Raw genomic sequence first — 18,711 nt, forward strand, 5'->3', positions numbered from 1 at the left:
CAGGAAGGCACACCAAAATGAAATGACTGCCCCAAGTCACACATCCAGAGGATAAGTCAGAAAGCACACTCAAAGTGCCCCAACCAACTCTATGCTCTCTGCTTGATTCACCAAACTATGGTATGCATTGGTAAATCTGCACAAACACCAATGAATTAATATGCCAATGCCATAATTTTTCCTTTAATACAGCTAAGCAAAAAAGATGCAGAAAACTCCATACTGAAACACAGTGAGATTCCGATTTTAAATACAAAGGGAAGGCACCAACTAAAATGCAAACTATTCTTTGGAATTTCAGCAATGCTAGTGCAGATCATGTTTTGGCTCCGCAGTATTAAGTGATAGCTTTGTGATTTGAAGCACTCCGGGTCTTCATTTTAGTTTTGTCCTTGATCACCTTGTTTGCACAACTAAGCAATAACAAATAGTGTTTTCAATCCCTGGGGCCACATGTAAAACAGACGATTTTCAACCTATCTTTTACAGTTTGTCAAATTACCTGAGCCAAACACTGGGGGCACCTCCAGTCCCCTTTAGGAACATCGTGAAGGGGTGGAATTAAACAAAAAGTATGGTAACTGTCATCACAGCCATCACACAACAGGAGACGATCCTCATCGTTACCACTGCCACATAAGAGACATACATACAAATCCACCTGTAACAAGAAATTGCCAGAGTGGGAATTTGAGCGCTTAAGGTAACTCATGGTAAAAGAGAAGTTGGTAACTAAGTCATCCATGACATTTGCCAAAGCTTATTTATTTTCTCTCTGAAATAGAAGTGAGAAAAGCAAACACAACATTTTTATGTCTTTGTCATTTATATAACCCCCTTTGAAATTTAAGGAAGGACTACAAAAGTTGCAAGCTCTTCCATGTAGCTTTTTTCAAATGATGGAAAATTTGATGCAGCAGCCAGGACAGTTTCAAATCAGCAGTATGTGGATTTGACAAGAACATTTTAACATCTATTGGTGGCTCACATATCCCTTTTCTTCTTGCTGTCATGCATAACGTGCACAGATGTTTCAGCATCCTCTGAGACTAACTGTTTTGAGTCTCAGAAGAGACAAGAGGGTTCCTCTTGATGGGACTGTTCCTGTTTTCTCTCAGAAATACTACCCAAGACCTTCCTTTTTCTTTGGAAAGGTACTGGCTTCCCAGCAAAGGTACGTACTTTTGGAGAGGGAGGCACAGTTTTGAAAGAAGTCTGATGGAAGTTTCAAACAGCAGCTGCAGAGCCCCAAGAAAAAGGTGCAGGCACACCAAACATGTGGGAAGAGAACCCAGGTTGTAGCATAGACAGAAAAAAATCTCAGTATTATCTTCTCACTGGCAAGGCAATACTACCGCTTTGCTGCTTTTGTTGTTGTTTGGTTTTAGTTTAATTTAGGGGTGGTTGTGCATGGAAGGCTGGAGCATGAAATTATTTTTATGAAGAATTTTAACAAGAAAGCTTCCAAGTTTGTAGTGAAATGTGAGTAAGTGGCAGGTTTGTTCAAGACCTGGGTGCAAAAGCTCGCATTTAAACTCCCTTTGAGATTAGATAGAGCGATCAGTTCACAGAAAAACAAGCTCTATTTTGACTCTTCTTTCAAAATTATTTTGAGGCTGTACCTTGGAGACAGAAAACAAGTTACATGACTTATAGATAGTGAAGCTTATCTCTCCTGTTATTTTCAGCTTTGTAGCAGCCTGAAGCTTTACAAGTGTCTACACTCCAGCAGGCACAGGCACTGCTTTGTTTCAACCACAGAATTACACAAAGAATACAACGGACTCTTTACTGTGATCTAAGTGACATGAAAATGGCACTACATACCCTAAAGAAACCCAGAAACACCTGCAAACAATATGAAGCATCAGGGAAGAAGGGCATACTCACAGCATTAGTAGGTTTTTTGGATCGGGGTTTGGATTTGTCTTTCTCTGGCTCCCCAGCATGCTCTCTCTTCTCAGGAAGTTTCACTGAACTATACATTTCCTTTTCTGGTGCAATAGGAGAAAAATAAGGCGATTACAAAACGTGTTAACACTTCGCATTACTGGTTATTACTTATTTTGTTTGCTGTGACTTGTTAAGATTGCCACTCTGTTATTTTTTGGAATTACTTTTGTCCTGTACACACATTGGGAGCACCTCTCTTTGAAAGGGAATTACCATTACTTAAGGTTGTACTAAGAACACTGACGATGCAGGCAAGTTCGTAAACTGTTTTAATCTGTCATGTGCAGAGATGGTCACTGATGCCTGATTTTATGATGGTAATGAAACATTAATACAAATAGTTTCAGTTAAATTAAGGCAAGATTTGAACACCTGCAATGCCCACATAAGCCAGTACTATCGGAAAATCTGAACACGCCATCACAACCTAGAAATGACTATGGCAAACACATTTTAGAGTGGGTATTTATCGTCTATTTATCTTCAAAACTGAAATTTGTTTACATGTGGCGTTATCAAATGTGGTTGAATAACTCCATTTTTATGACAGCATGTAACACAGAGAGATGAAACACTGCAACTTCTTGTGATGGTCTTCACACTTCAGTTTCTTGCAGTGGGAGCTTTCACGACAGCGTATGATCAAAGATGACCACGCAACAGAAGTGGATCTGAGAAAGAAGCATTTCCTCTACATTCTTACATTCCTACCTAATTTGGGCATGCTTCTTCTCAAGCCTTAATTCCTGACATTTTGAACTAACAAAAAGCAAATGTATGTTCGCTTCTATACAGCAGAATTTGGAGAATCCCAGGGTTCTGGTGTTGAAGACAAGGGGTTTAGCTCTACGCCAAACCTACAAGCGAGCTAGAGACCTTTCCACAGGGATGTGAGGCAATCCAAAAACATTTCTTGAAGTCCAAGAGCTAACAAATATATTATAAAGAAGAATGTCTACATTTATCAGGAATAGAAAAACTGACTACAGCTTTTTTGTTCTAAAAGATTAATGCCTAGAGACTTTTTAAGAAAAATATTAAATAAGACCATAATCCACACAAAAATTCTTGAAAGCAAAGACTGTGAATGAAAGAAAGATGACTCATAGCTGCTTAATGTCAATCATTAATTGCATATGCTTGCCATATTTGCTTTGTTAAATTAATTGTCAACAAGCTTATTCTCTCAACTTGATGGCATTAAACATTTCTCAGTCTGAAATTATTTCTTGACAGGTAACAGATTCAGGACTATTGACAGAAGCAATTAAAAATGGTAATATCGGAATTTTATGGTTAGCTTCACAACATAGTATCTTTCATCTTTGTGAGTTTCAATTCCTTATTTCAAATTCTTTCCTAAAAGTTTCTGAAATCTGATACCTTCCTAAACGAGTTTCCTGTATTTAAAGCTAACATGTTGATGCTACAAGCGATTTAAAATTCAAAACAGAAATATGGCTTAAATCTCATTTCTGCTTGCTCTGTAATAGACACTGAAGATTAAAAAGTACAATTATTCATCTTCAAGAAAACTCAATGATTCACAAAACAAAAGATTTCAAAATCATAAAATGACTTTTACAACAAATTCCATTTTGTTTTATTTATTTTATGTATTTTATTTAAACACTCCTGAACTGCTTCAACTGGTGAATTAAAATTTGGTCTTGAAATAAGTTATTACAAAGTAACAGAACTTGCATTCCCTTTGTTTCACTCTCCACTCACCATTTTCACACTTTGGAGGTGCACATCCCATCCTGCGTCTCAGATTATGAGTTCTGGCCTCTGAAGGTTCAGATTCACTTTTCATATTGGTTGCCTTTAAAACAACAATAATAATAAATAATTAAAAACCGCAGTAAGATCCTTAAATAGAACACTGGGCTTTACATTTTTGTTTGTGAAAATGTTCACTGCCATAAAAACTCACGACTACTTGCCCAAGTACAGACCTACAGCTTCTGGATGAATAGCCCTGCTGGAAACACCAGCAGCCCCCAGACCACTGGGGGCTGCACGTGATGCTCCAGGAAAGGGTGCACACCCGAAGAGATCTGCACATCGTTCTGCAAGTCTCTAAGCTGAGTAACTTTGGTGTCAGACCCTTGCAAGGCTTTATATTTTTTAATGCTTTCAAAGCCAAGGAAAAAAAATGAAAAAAAGACAATGGCTTTCAGCCATTAAGGTACTGGTAACCTGACTCCTAGGGAAAAGCCAGGCAGACTTCGAGGACTGTGCTTACACTCCCTTACACTCCCTATTTTATGCTTGTAAATGAATAAATCTAAAAAGGTAACCTAAATTTCTTCAGTGCTTTATAATTTAAGAAAATAAAATTAAAAAATTAGACTTCAGAGAAAAATAACACAGGGAACAACCTGAAGAGACTTAAAAGGAAAGTCTACAAAAAGCCTGTGGCAATAATGGCACCATAATATTTTTAATTCCATCTCACGGGAACTCAGTAAATAGCAAAGGAGCAACAAACTACTTTGGGCTTTTATAAGATTTGATTTTACTCTTCAAAAGCAGTCTACTCCAGTCTTCTAAGCTGGGAACGTGGTGTATTGTGGAGCTTTCAACACAGAATCATGTTTCCATTTAATTCTTTATTTCTTCTCTTTAGTTTTGACACAGAGGCCAATTCTCAAATCCCTCGGCACAAAGATGGGTTTCTCCAATGCTGTCGTTTTTTTAAGCTTAGTTTCTTAAGGAAATGAGGTCATGCAACTTGCTCCTCACACCAGTCAGTCTGTTGTCCACCCCTCCTTGACTCCCAAATAATGCATGGACTTGTTGGCCTAGCTCTAAAAGCTAGACTTCCATCGTTATCAGGTACTTTTTTATTTTGTTAAAGAAGTAGATGTGTTTTTGACACTGTTTCCCCATCACTTTGTGTTTAATCTGTCCAAACTCCTGTCTCTATGAGAACAAGAAGAGGTTCTATTGCTTAAAATACACCATAAATAAATAAATAAAAACTGATAATATTTCTCAGAATGAACACCTTTCAACCCCAGGCAGATACTTCAAATGGAAAATTTCAGTTCAAACTGCTGAGGTTTTCTCAGAATTATAAACCTACTCATAATAGGCTACGAGTGGAAAAGCTTTAGAAAACCTTAGTTGTAACTTAGAAAAAAAAATTATAAGCAGAATTTGCAACAATTAAGCTGTATTGCTTGGTAGTAATAAGAACCACAATTAGAACAATGAGAGTTTAATAGAGAGACTGAAACTAACTGGATTATAAACAGAGTCAATCATGACCTTCCTAACTCATGATGTCACCACTACTAAGACAGTCTCCTGGGAATGAGCCTCTCCAACTGCTCAAACAAAAGAAATAGTAAGCTCTGTGAAGGCAGTAACATCACGCTGGAAAGACTGAAATTACAGCAGAACAACAAAGGAAACACAACCATTTTCTAAAATACATCTTCACCGGATAACTCGTTGCATACGCATTTTATGTTTAGCCAAGTAAGTATTATTTCTTAAACACATAATATTAATCTTGTTACAACTGTTCTGAGTTAATGTTATGCAATTTTCTCCTCAGATTGCATGAAGAAAATATCTCAAACTGATGAAAATCACGGGGTCAAAAATGAAGGAAAACAATGCTAATGTCATAAAGAAAATGGTCTCTAATCTAAATTCTGGCTTCAACTCACAAAAGGTTAACAGAAACCTCTCAACACATTAAAAGAATACCTGCTGTTTACTGACTGTTTTCTGAGGAAATTAAGATCAAAGCTGCAAAAAGACAAGCTTCGTTTCTAGAATTTATCACTTGTGTTTTATCTATAAACCTCATATTATAATTATGCTACAATAATATTTTAGCATAACTCATAACTAGTATGCAAGTGGAACAACTTCATTAGAAGAGCCCCTCAGAACTCCCAACCTTAACATTTTCTTTTCTTTTTAAAGTATCAAACAAGTCTTACTATTTATAGTTCATACATTTATAAATATTTAGGCATGTTTTAATGAAGGTTAACAGCTATTTACTATTTATGTATTTGGCAACCTGATAGAAATAAAACGCATGCAACTTAGCTAAAACTTGTTGTGCCATTACACCATCGCACTGTTAGGTCAACTATCTCTGGATTACAACTTCAAGCTCAGACACCACGGAGCACTTACCCATATAAAGACAGATTATCTCACCTCTGCTCTTAGGCGTTTTGCTCGACGAGCAGGTGGACAAGTTTCAGATGGCTGAACAGACTGTCTCTGCGGAATATCATGGGGCTTATACTCCTTGTCCTTCGTGTCACTAGCAAGATCTGGTTTCTGCAAACACTGAAGAGACACAATTTGATTACTTAACTTCTGTCTCCACTTCTAATACAAACTGCATAGAACAATTTCCTGGATAATGTGAAAGAATGCAGACAGGACTTTAATATTTAGTGTGACGAGTTAATAAAGACAGTATTTATGACAATTTAAATGTTACCATTTTATACAAGTCACAAAATCTCTTTTTCCTGCCCTTTTACTATGTGCAGTACCCTTAATAAAGGCTCTTAAATAAAGCTGAAGTCATCCTTTAAATTTTATGAGCACCAAGCATTTCTCTTCCAGAACACTGTTCACCAAAATAACAATTGCAGCAGAACGGTATAAAAAGCAGGCAAGCTTCCATCAGAAGATTTTCTAGTTTCCTCCCATGCCTGCCTGTCCAGCAGCCCATACAGTGTGCAATGAAGGTCCTATTTCACTGCATTTACACAGTCTTTCATAGAGCAACACAACCAGCAAGTCTAGCCTTCTTAATCCTAAAGCGTTCATAAAACCAGCCAAGTGGGAAGTTGTGAATTGTAGGACCAAAGCATTCTACGCTTGGAATTTCTTGGAAGGCCAGCCTAGTTGAGGGCTATCCAAACAGGACTACACAGTGCCCAGGGTGGGAAATTTAACACTTGGAAATTTCATTCTCAGCAAGTGAAACAGCATGTCAAGGTTTCAAAATCATTTGGGGAACCAAGTTATAGTCCCCTGCAACTCTGTAGTATGTTATTAGCTCTTTCTAAAATTCCAACATTTCACTGTGGGACTAATACCAATTCTTTTACTGGATGATGCTTTTGCAGATGGTATCAACCGCATACAGGAAACTGTTGTGGTGTCCTGACATTGCATCACTGTAATGCTAACGTACAGAGTAATGCAAAAGTAAGTTACAGCCTATACATCCCTCTCAACTGAAACAGAACTTTGTCTGCAGAACACTAAAAATATGTTCTTTATGTATTTTTGAGAGAACAGGACCGCTAGGTGAATTATGAGCTCAAGGGAAGAAGAGATGCAAGAAGAGCTTTAGTTCTTCCAAGTAATTTCTATCAAAACTGAAAACTGGGCATAAATCTGGCAAATAATAACTAGTACAGCTCTAAGTTTGTCAAGGCACAGAGCCCTCAATAACAGGAGACAAGACATAACACGTTTTGATGGGTAAACAACAAACCCTGAAGAAAGGAAGAATTTTATGTTGTCAGGAAATATCCCACACAAATTGCCGGGATACAATTTCCCCAGTTCTGTTCATCTGTTCCCAACAGAAGCATTTTGTCAACAACAGAGAAAACAGGATAGGAACTGCAAGAGAACCGTTACAGTGGCATAAGGACCGATTCTCTGTAGACAACACAAAAATCAGACCTTCAGAAACAAATCACAGTCAGTAGCGGGAGGGAAAGAGGAGGGAAAAGCAGTATTTCAGAAGATAATCCATGTTTTAAGAAATACACGATTGACAAAAGGGAAACATCAGTCAAGGACAGCAGAATATGATAAACTATCATGCAGAGGAAGTCCACGACACTTCTCAGAGAAGCCTCTGAATTTTTTTTCAGCACAGACTTTGTTAGCTATAGACTGATTCTTTGAAAGCAAATGCGTGACTTCAACACTGAATACACACAGAAAACCACTGAACATTGCAGCTTAAACACAAAATCAGCACACATCCTGGCTGAGGCTCAAAGGCAGGTATGTTCCTATGCTGGGTACACAGAGCATTGCAGCTAATTCGTCAAAGATCTTGCTCCCTTGAGGCTCGGACTGAAAGAAGATAATGTGAATTATTTCACCTTAACATCAGTGGGAGAAAGTCACAAACAATTTCTCAGGAGAGAAAAAGACCAGCAGAAAAGAACCAAGTAGGAGAAATATGAAAACGAGTGACCAGAAAAGTAAAGGAGACCAAAGTCCCGCAGAACACTGACACATTTAATAACTTTTGTAAATTCTGGTTCCTTGAATTATGCGCTCATGTGAAACCTGAACCTTTCACAAAAAAAGAAGTTTGTACTCCTTCTGGTAACAGAGGACATATGATCCTTGAAAGCAAATACCTAGAAGGCAAACAGCTTTTCCTAAACAAAACAATAATGAAACCTGGAAAGAAAAATAACAAAGAGCAGAACTTGCCTTGTTTCATTGGAGTGTCCAAGCAGGAAAAAAAAAAAAGAGCACTGCTCATTGAAAAAAAAAAAAAAAAGCCCAGAAGACATTTCCTAAATACTAAGTTTTCAATAACTACTTAAGTAGAAACATTTCCCAGAGCCTCAGTAACCTGAAGGCAAAGCAGCAGTATGAAATGACTGTTAGTTAACATTTTCAATTTTACCTACAAGAGCTAGGAGCTAAAGTCCTGCCTTAAGAATGAGAATTCCTCTGAACCTATATCACTCTGTGACTGACCCTATTAACTGCAAGCACATGTCTTTAACAAAGGCTACTAACTGCTATTTCTTCAGTGCTTTCCTCTCCCAGCCAGCAGAGCGTTTTTGGAAATGTTAAACTTCTACTGCAACTTCTCTGGAGCTACATCCAAGACCTGTCTAGTGAAATATATCAAGTTAAGAATAAAATAAATTTACCCCTGAAGAGCTTTGCTGAGTATTAGAAAAACACCAATTTCTGGTGTTTGACTGAACAATAGCTTTAGTAAAAACATGCTACTAGTTCAATACTAAACAGCTCCAGATAATTTCATTACTTTTTCATAGATAATTAAATATTTCCAGATGAGCTACTGGTCAAAACACCTTATGAAGACAGTTTAATATTCATCTAACCCACAAATAAACAAATAATGTTATATTCAGATCTGGACAAGATTTAAGTTATGGCACAGCCAACTGTGGAAATGATATCCTTCCATATTTCCCCACATACAGACCACAGGAAGAAAAACAATATTGCAAATACTACCAATTAAGAAGAAAAATTACTGAATATAAGCACTAATCTGATGGATGATGATCCTAGCAGCATGGAAAGCTTCTCTTGAAAGGCTGAAACTGACAGCTGTCAAACCCAATAGCTATATCCTCTCCCAGATCCCCCCCCCCCCCCCCAAAAAAAAAAAAAAATATCACAGATGCTTAGAGTCTCAATAAATCACTGAACAGACATAAAATAAAATGGATACCTCCACATGAAACATCTAGGAAAGCACCACTTACTGTGAACACATGGAAGAAAGCCAAAACAGAATCTCATCTGAGATTCATCCTAAAAAATGAATTGCAAAACAAACTCAGTTGGAAGACAACATTATCAGGAAGAAAAAAAAATTGAGTGGAAAATGAGCTAAAAAGAAGACTTCTGTGGATTCTCTCAGTTCACTAAAAATGTACATCATTCCCACATGTGGGAGGGAAATATTTTAACAGATTTTATGGGGGGAGTTAAAAAAAGCAAAGTTAAACATACCAACATGGCTTTTCCAGAATTAAATGATGCACTAAACACATCAGTTTGGAAAAAAAATATCAGGTGTCAATTGCAAGAGAAAGCTTGGAAAGTTACATTTAAAAAGAAGCATGACCTCATCAAATGAAATCACAAGCAGTCATCTGAGAATGTTTTTCTATTCTGAAAGGGTCCACTACAGAGAAAACCATGAACTGTATGATACATTAACTGTACGTTAAGGCACTTGCACAGGGAACCTACATTTCCATGGAAGTGTAGCACCACGTGAACTGCTTTCTAACCTTTAGATCTCTTTCCCTGAGTAACTGCATCTCAAAAATATGAAACCAAAGACAGGTGTCACAAAACACACCACTTTGGAAGAACAACAACTCAAGAATTAAAGGTTTCCAGAACAAAAATGCAAAGTTTTCAATGACGTGCTTCCAGAAAACAGTACTACTTTCCATGGCTTCGCATGAACACCTCTGAGGCAAGGCAAAATATTTTTGTCACAGCAATTTCCCTAGCATGTTATCACGAGGCTGCTGTAAACTATAGATAGAAAATACAGAAACACAGAATTCAAACCAGTCAATAAGCTTTAAGAATCCAGCTTAGCAATGATTTAAAAAATTATATTTTTGATTAGAAGTTTGACTACGGTTTTCTAAATTGCTCACCGTCACCTACATGCCATAAAACAATGCAGTCTTTGGAAATATGCCATCAAAAAATAAAAAATAAACAGACTGGCAGCTAAATTAACTGGACTTCAGTTAGCTACAAAATAGCTTACCAATAGGCTAGCTCCAGACTGGAATAAGTTGTAAGGATAGAGAATACGCTCATAGTGCGCACGGATGTGCGAACCCACTGCTTTGCCAGGAGCAAATCCCATTCTAGTGGCTATTTTGGTCCATTTTCTCTCCTTGCAAACTACATCAAATCCTCCTTCTTCTGCAACTAGCTGAAAAGAGAAAATAGAATGATTATAAACTTAATACTAAGATGAGCAGCATTTATGGAAAGCATTGCTAGTTTAAATAAGATAAGGACAACAACACAATGTGTATTTTAAAAGAGAGAAGTATAGATTTTTTTAAAAAAGTAACAATTGTTCAAAAGCTGTAACTGGAACATATAACTTAATCAGGACATGTAAACATCTTTGAATTACTTTACAAACAAGTCAGCATCTGTATGTGATGACCAAACAGCAATTCAGCCTACTTCTGAGAATTTTTCTGGATGCAATTTGCCATTCCTCTACTTCATATTCCAATAGACCTTCTAGCACAGTACAATCAGCTCTTCTCACTAGAACATTTACTATGAAATAGGCTCAAAACTAATCAAACACTCCCCTGAACGTAAAGAAGCACAGAGAACATACCCTTGAGGGTCAGTGAATCCCATCCCTTGCTATCCCAATACATAATCTCCTCCACAAGTTCAACAAGCCTCATCCTAAAAGTAACTGGATATTGTTCTCTTGTATTCTTAATAGAATGGTCTTTTCTCACTGCTGTCTTGGTTCAGAAGCTTCTTCCAGTTAAGCTTAAGTTTATTCTTTGTATTCAATTTGTATTCAAGTTCAGCTCTGAAGAAGAGTTGGAAATTTAATCTCCCTGCTCATATGAAAGCTTCCACAATTATTATATTTCCTATTATTTTGTCACATTAGCTAGGTTATGTTGAATAAAGTAATACGTTTCCATCTTAGATATACCCCCAAACCTATCTTGATCAATTATGATACCATCCCGAAACTGGGATAATACAACTTTTTAGAAAGACTTTTCTCCATAGTCTTACTCTATTAAGCTGAAATAAATCCAAGATCTTCCTCTCCACATGTGGAATTTTCAGTGTACATCCCTGAAGTTCCCAAAACTTTGCAATCTGGTCCAGGAAATTCAGCTTCACACGGGTTTGGGCCTGAAAAACAAGAATTGAATGGAATGCTAAATACAGATAAAGCTTCTGTTTCCCACAGCTTATAAGGTTGCAGCCTCTACTGCATGTCTGCCTTTTCCCTCTGCAATTGTAATTTTGCATTTTTTCCTTCACGTCATATGCAGGGGAAAAAAAATGTACAAATATCATGTCTTTCCTGAAGTCACTTATTAACTTTTTGTAACGCATTTAGGAAAGTACTGAGAACAGACAAGCAGCAAGTTATCACTGCTAAAAAAAAAAACAAACGACCTAAATCCTGGTAACGCAGGTACTTTATTACAGGTTGCTTTTGTTAGACTGCATTTGGATCATTTTTATGAAGGAAGTAAACCAGTTATTGCAATGAAAGCCAACTACTCTGTTTGTAGAGCACGTCACACAGTAACATCGGGCTCTGATTGAACACTTGCTGTGTTAAAAGAGTAGTACCTTAAATTTTGCCACATTTCAATTTCATCACAATTTTCTGTGCTTAAGGTAGAGAACAGCCACGTCTATACACACCAGCTTGTTCTTAAGCTCCAGAGAGAGCTCTAAGCCAGTCTATGTCCATATAAATCTCTTGCTTCCCTTGCACCTGAAGCCAACATTTGAGCTCTTACCCTGCACTTAATATAATCATGACGTCTTTGAAAAGCAAGCGTCCTCTGCTCATGAGGAAAATCAGGCAGGCAAAGAGTCACCATCATTCCAGTTCTTACCAGCAGTGAGCCAACCAGGACTCGCCGCCACTCCCTTCTTCTAGGCTGAATTATGAAAGCAGTGAATCAAAGTGCTTGTGAACAGCAGATTTTGCACCAACTGAACCCAGATTTTGCAATTGTTTCTTCCAAATGGCTTGTTATTTTTAAAGCACTCTGTAAATGCTTCATCTCTTCTACTTTTTAAAAGATGCTGTATGCATGGAAAATGCAGACCAAAATTTATGGCACTTGAGAATTTGAGTTTAGCTGCTTATAAATGCCTCTATGTGGAAAAGGCCTGATTTTTTTGTTATTGTTGTTCCTTCAGCGAGCATTAACTTTACTTTTTATGGTTGGTATGTTTTCATGTAAATTCTGAAACACATGGATTTGTGTGTGCTAATTCAGAACTGATGTTCAGATGTACCGAATGCTGTGAACTGAAGTCAAACAGAGCTCACGGACAATCAACTGGAAAAAAAAAAGGGGGGGGGAAGAACATGTAAACATTCTGGAGCAGAAGCAATGTTTAGTTTTACAGCTTACCTCTAGTTCATTAAGCCTCTGGATCCTCGGAGTGAAGTGAAGCTTATCAACATCACATGCAAATGGAGGCTGCCAGTCCTGGAAAAAAAAGAAGTGCTTCATCAACAGACCAGGAAAATAAATGAAACTTCTTTGTAGTCCATTCAAAAGCCAGGTAAGCCTGAAGCACGGAGAGGTCTTTGTGTTTCCAAGCCCCCCCCAGCACCACAGAATACAGCACTGTCCTCTGGGACCACAGCTCTCGGCCGTGCAGCCCCTGCTGGCAGCCATCTCCTCCCTCCGCCTCCATGAGGCTGACCCCTTTCCAAAACGCATCGTTATGAACACAGATAGCCAGGGAAACATGCAGCATCAACCCCAGCCTTTCAATATGTCACTGTGCCTTTCAAGTAGACAGACACTGAAATGGGGAAATAGATGACATTTTGAAATGGAAAACCTGTCCTCAAGGAGCCCTCGGTCCCCCTCCTGCACACACCAGGCGGCAGCAGCAGGGCCGGGGCTGTTTGCCCCATCACTGCAAAGGCCCCACTCCAAAATGGGAACCGTGGGCAGCTGAGGGTTTTTTGTCCATCCGACCGAGGAGCGCTGCCTTCTTGCGAGTCAAACCTCCCCAGGGCTTTAGATGGGAGTAACAAACACCCAGTAACAATCCTGAGATACAGCAACAGATTCATGTGGTTACCACAAAAAAAAACATTGAATAAAGAAGAGTTTCATGAACCATGATCCAAAACACAACGCCTGCCCTTACAGGGAAGACCAGCATTTGGTATCAGGCATTACATGCTCCAGAAGGCCAACGCAGCAGCTAGCTCTGCAGCTGCACTACAGAGCAGAAAGAGTTTCTTAATTCCTTGTCTGCAAACATGTTGGAACAACTGGAATCTGATCAATTAGAAATGATTATTATTACTTAAACAAAATACCTGCAACTGCTAGCGTTATTTATACCTACAACTATAAAGCAATTTTATCTTTTACATCTCTGACATCTATCACATGCAGTTGGTTTGGCAACACGGAGCTTCACAGAACTAAATTAAATTTGATTTGAACTTGACAGTAATTTATTACATATAAAGCTATCTTATTATCGCTAATTACAGAATGAAGATAACGTGCACGAGAGCTACTGATAGCAGAGGAAGACAAGAGCTGTCTACCAGGAAAGACAACAGCGCTTCCTCAACGCCTGCAGCCTCAGACAACAAAAATAAAACCAGTCACAAGCAGAGTATTTGTTACTTTAGCAGAAGGGCTTAATATGAAAACTAGCGTCAAAAATAACCATAAGGGACATGCAAGGCAATTATCTTATGTACCAACAAGCAGGCTGAATTTGTACTGTGACAATCTCATGCTGTCACTCCAAGCAAAGCCCGCAGCAGAAGCAACTTGAGGGAAGGGACACAAGAGCCACAGAGTATGGGAAACTTGAGCACGAAGGCAACCAAGCTCTGTGTTTTCAAGCACACACCAAACCTCAACATTGGTAATGAGAAGCTCTCTGATCCTACAAGGCGTTTTCAGCACATCAAGACTTGGCAAGGTTGAAATTAAGACGTGAACTGGAAGTTGGATGACACCAGGGGGTCTGGATGGCAGATTACCGAGAGGACAGTCAATTCCCAACAGCACGTGCTTCTCCATCATTGCTGTTCTGTGAGCAACACTAAGACTGTTTTCCAATGTCACGATGTTCACAAGGATAAAATTAACCCCACTTTTATTGACTCTTTTATTTCCCAGACCACCAAACCGTGAAAATCCCCAGTCTGACAGGAAAGGCAGGACGTCCTTTTGTGATGTTCAGACACTCGATGAACCATTTCTTGCCACTGAACTGTGAGACACGACTGGGAACATTTGGAGGCAGCCTGGAATGAAGTGCTGTACTTCAGCACAGCAAATCTGCCTTTCAAGCTGGTTCCACGAGTGCAGGTAGGCACAGCTCTGGGGTTTGCTCTGGGCATGAAGACAGCGACAGAAGGCCAGCAGCCAGACCAGAGGAGGACAATCGGTGGTAATGACACAAAACACCCATGGGACATTCTGGAGACTAAATCACCCAAGGGAGAGCTGTAAGATCCTAAGTGCTTTGCTTAGGATGGGCAAACAAAGAATCCTGTCAACTGGCTGCTTAACTAAGCCAGGGCTTCCTGCTGATGGGTCATCCACAACCCAGAAAAGGAATCTGCAGAGAGCAAGGAGCAGGAAACGGGAATGAAAAGAGTAAGAGAGACAATTCGGATTATGCAGGGCAATGACACCACCTATGGCACTGTTACTGGGCAGAAAGCTGGGTGCCACTGGGACACAACAGGAGGAGCGAGATTCCCACCTGATCCTACAGGTTTCAGCTGATGCTGAAAGACAGAAAGACACCAGGCTCTGCAGGACAGGCAAAGACCTAAGATCCACGGCTAGGAAGGTGCCTGTCTTCAGACAGGACAGAAGCAAGCTTTTCCTCTCCAATGATGAAACCAAATGAAGTTGATGTGCATTATCTAACAGAACACCTCACTGATAACATGGCATACAGAAACAAACTATTCCAGAGCTAGCTAATTAGCTGCACACATCTCTTACTCATTACTGACTGGGGTACATTTTGGGAACTTCTCCCCTTTTTGCCAAAGACACTTGCTCCAACAACAAACTAGTTATCTATATTCTTGGGGGAAATTCACGTGACTCCAGACAACACTGACTTCCCTAACAGTATTTTCTACACCTTTTAGTTTTTAGGCTTCACAACACAGCAGTGAACAATACGCAGAGCAGAATGCTGCGGTGGCACGTCAGCTGCTTTACCAAGAGCAGCTTCAAACTTCATCCACCCGATACACGGCTCCCAGTCCAGCAGGCAGATGGGTCGGTCACCGCAAATTTAACAGCCGTAAAAGAGTGCAACTTTTAGCAAGGAGAAAGTCACTGCAACAACTCCTGTCGAGATACGGTAAATTGGCTTACTGAGAGGTAACACGGGATTTACTCTGGCTCACTGTAAAGCTCTTGACTTTTTTTTTTTTCTAAGCAGGAAGAGCTGAGGGAAATACATGCTAAGCATTATACAGCAGGTCAGACTGGTTATTATGAAAAGGCTCCTCTGGCGTCAGAACCACAGCACCGCACACCTCATTTATCGCAGAACCCGTTTCACACGACGTTAGTCTGAGCTAAAGATACACAGCAAGCATCATTTGGAGAAATTACAGCATGAGTGATGAACAGGCAATCCTGACTATCACCGATTCACTTTCAAGTCACAAACAGCTCGATTTGGAGCATTTCAACTGAATTAGAAGTTGGTATAACCCATGAAAATAATATTTCGCATCTTATGTTCCAGCATATGGCAATTGCCTCAATTCCTAAACAAGATTCTTATAACTCTTCTTTAATAACTATGTTATTTACTCAACAAAAAACTCACATGCAATTTGAACCACAATTTACTAAGATAAACACAACTTTCATTAAAAGTGGAGCTACAAGGCATATGTTTGGGAAAAAAAAGCACCTCTGAAATGCAGCAGCACCACAAGAGGGAGCTTTTTCGTGGCGATGCTCATTCTGCCAGGCTGCTGATCCGCACGCCAAGCTGTGCTGAAGACAACAGCCCACACAAACCAGCTCCACAGGCCCATTTCCCTTAAGCCAGTTGCTGGAAAGTCTGTAAAACTTGCCTTTTGCATCCAGCGTGCATTTGCAAGGTCCTCAGTATCAACTGGTCTGGATCCCCTCCTACCCCCTATTTTTATTTAAAAAAACATAAATGTTTAAAAAGGTCGATTTGGCTTACTTTCAACAACCAGTGTAAGCACTAAGGTTAAGGATACACAACAAACAACAGAAAGGAAGAACTGAATTTCCTACAAAATCACGAGTTTTTATAGTGCACGGACTCTTCATCTGAAATGACTCCATGGCTTTCTATTGTCCGTAGGTGACTGTAAGAAGCCTGCAATAAAGATGAGCAAAATTATTTGCCTATGTTAGATTGCATTTGTTAACCAGATCTCGGCAGAATAAACCTGAACAAATCCATGCAAAAAATACACTGACATCAAAATCTGAAACTTTTCTACAAACTTTATAGGCAAATGTAACTATGCAGAAGGCAAACTCCCAGGATCACATTAATATTTAAAGTACCAATGCAAACTACAGACTACAAATGCTTAGGAGAACTATTTCTATACTCTTCCTTCCAGATTCGCTGTTAAAGAGATAACAAGCTTCATGTAACTACGGCTGACAAATCTTGTACCTCCGCCCAATTCACTAATTCAAATTTAACACCCCAATTCTCCAAATTCAAGCAAATGAGAACTGTCATGGGTAAGCTGTTCTACAACTTTGTTAGCTTCACTATTTCTTTTTCCCCCATCCCCATCTCAGTTTTTTCCATCAAAAATCTTGCTCGCTTAATGTCCAAGAAGCTACTCCTGATCACTTCTTGGAAGCAACGCTCAAGATAGTTTTCAATAAACAAATCGTATCTTTTTACATCTCTTCACAGAATCAGCTTTCTAGTGTTGCAAATAATGATTTTCCCCTGGATTTTTTCTGAAGCATCTCCTATTTCTTCCAACACCTTTTGAAAATCACAAGTAGCATTTTAGTTGCTATCTCTCCAATGTCAGAAAAAAAAAAAAGTCTCTTTCATTATTTTGCTAGACAATGTCTCATAGTAAGATCCAAAAGAATATCTTAGCAATTCTTGCCATAGAAACACGAATTCATTCAGTTAACTACAGCAATTCCCTGCTTCCCAGGATGCCCACCCTGTATGCCTGACCTACATTCTTTGTTCCCCGATCTATGATCTTGCCTTTACAAAGGTGTGACACGATCGTTGGCTCCAAGAGGAAAGGAGCAGACTGGGTGACTCAGGAGGTCCTTTTTAGTCTCGTGTTTTTATGGATGTATTAAAAACACATTCAAAAGACACTCAGATCATCAGAGAATCTATGCAAAACTGGTCTGCACCACCATTTATCATCCCAGCAGTGTCAGTGGGTCATCCACAAAGCTTTCTTTGGAAGGGGAACTAATCCCTCTTTGACCCTGTTAAAAGGCTAACATGAGTTGATAACTCCAATCACCAGCTAACCTAGTTTGTGATGATGCGGTCTTCGCTCTGTCATTTGGAGAGAAGGTGATTTTTCCAATAAAAACACTGAATTTCTCCCTGCTGATAAAGGGTCTTGGGTGAAGTAGCATACCGGTTACATGCAGCACTCTTCAGAAAAATGAGCTTGTTGAAGTATTTCTTTTAGTGAATTGAACTGGGCTCTGTTACATACCACAGATTAACAAAGAAAAACAAACAAAAACATGAACCCTTCCCAACAGAGAACTGCTGCCAAAAAGATGAGCTTGCAATGGGGATCACCTCTCCAGACCCAAGTGTTTCCTGTGCCAGCTCCAAACTTGGAGAGAAACAGAAAAACACATTAACTGGATGATTCTCAAGTGTCAGAGCTGGCTTCTCCTTGGGACCCAAGGGTAGTGGACAGAAACTACAGTGGGATTTGAACAGCAGGACAAAACAGGCAACAGGGTTTGCATACAGATCTGTCTGCTGGAGATCTGGGGACTCCCTGAGCGTGAATAAATGAGTCCAGCCTGGGATGGGGTCAGACAGGAGCTTTATTGCCTATGAACGGTGAGAGGACACTTGGGCAGCACCTCCAGCTCTGCTCCCCCATTTTTTGGGAAGTGATTGCAGAGACCCAACCTAAATGCTGGTTCAGAGAAAAAAAATGTGGGGGGAAAGCAACCATTTCAATGTGAACAAAGCTCGGGCTCCATCTCTGGGAAGGATGGA

The 18,711-nt window shown here is 39.4% G+C and overlaps 1 protein-coding gene across 1 annotated transcript in view; it reads right to left on the bottom strand.

Moving 5' to 3' along the window:
* KDM5B (lysine demethylase 5B) overlaps positions 1 to 18,711 on the bottom strand; it is a 47,165-nt gene that overhangs the window by 21,153 nt on the left and 7,301 nt on the right. Inside the window, exons 2-8 of the mRNA XM_068659725.1 lie at positions 12,873 to 12,950; positions 11,500 to 11,622; positions 10,481 to 10,651; positions 6,142 to 6,276; positions 3,685 to 3,778; positions 1,891 to 1,994; positions 503 to 661 (exon numbers count right to left, since the gene is read on the bottom strand). Of these exons, the coding sequence (XP_068515826.1) occupies positions 503 to 661; positions 1,891 to 1,994; positions 3,685 to 3,778; positions 6,142 to 6,276; positions 10,481 to 10,651; positions 11,500 to 11,622; positions 12,873 to 12,950 (864 nt within the window). The remainder of the gene's footprint in view (positions 1 to 502; positions 662 to 1,890; positions 1,995 to 3,684; positions 3,779 to 6,141; positions 6,277 to 10,480; positions 10,652 to 11,499; positions 11,623 to 12,872; positions 12,951 to 18,711) is intronic.

This window comes from Anas acuta, chromosome 24 (assembly GCF_963932015.1).
Source record: "Anas acuta chromosome 24, bAnaAcu1.1, whole genome shotgun sequence".
Classification (NCBI taxonomy): Eukaryota; Metazoa; Chordata; class Aves; order Anseriformes; family Anatidae; genus Anas; species Anas acuta.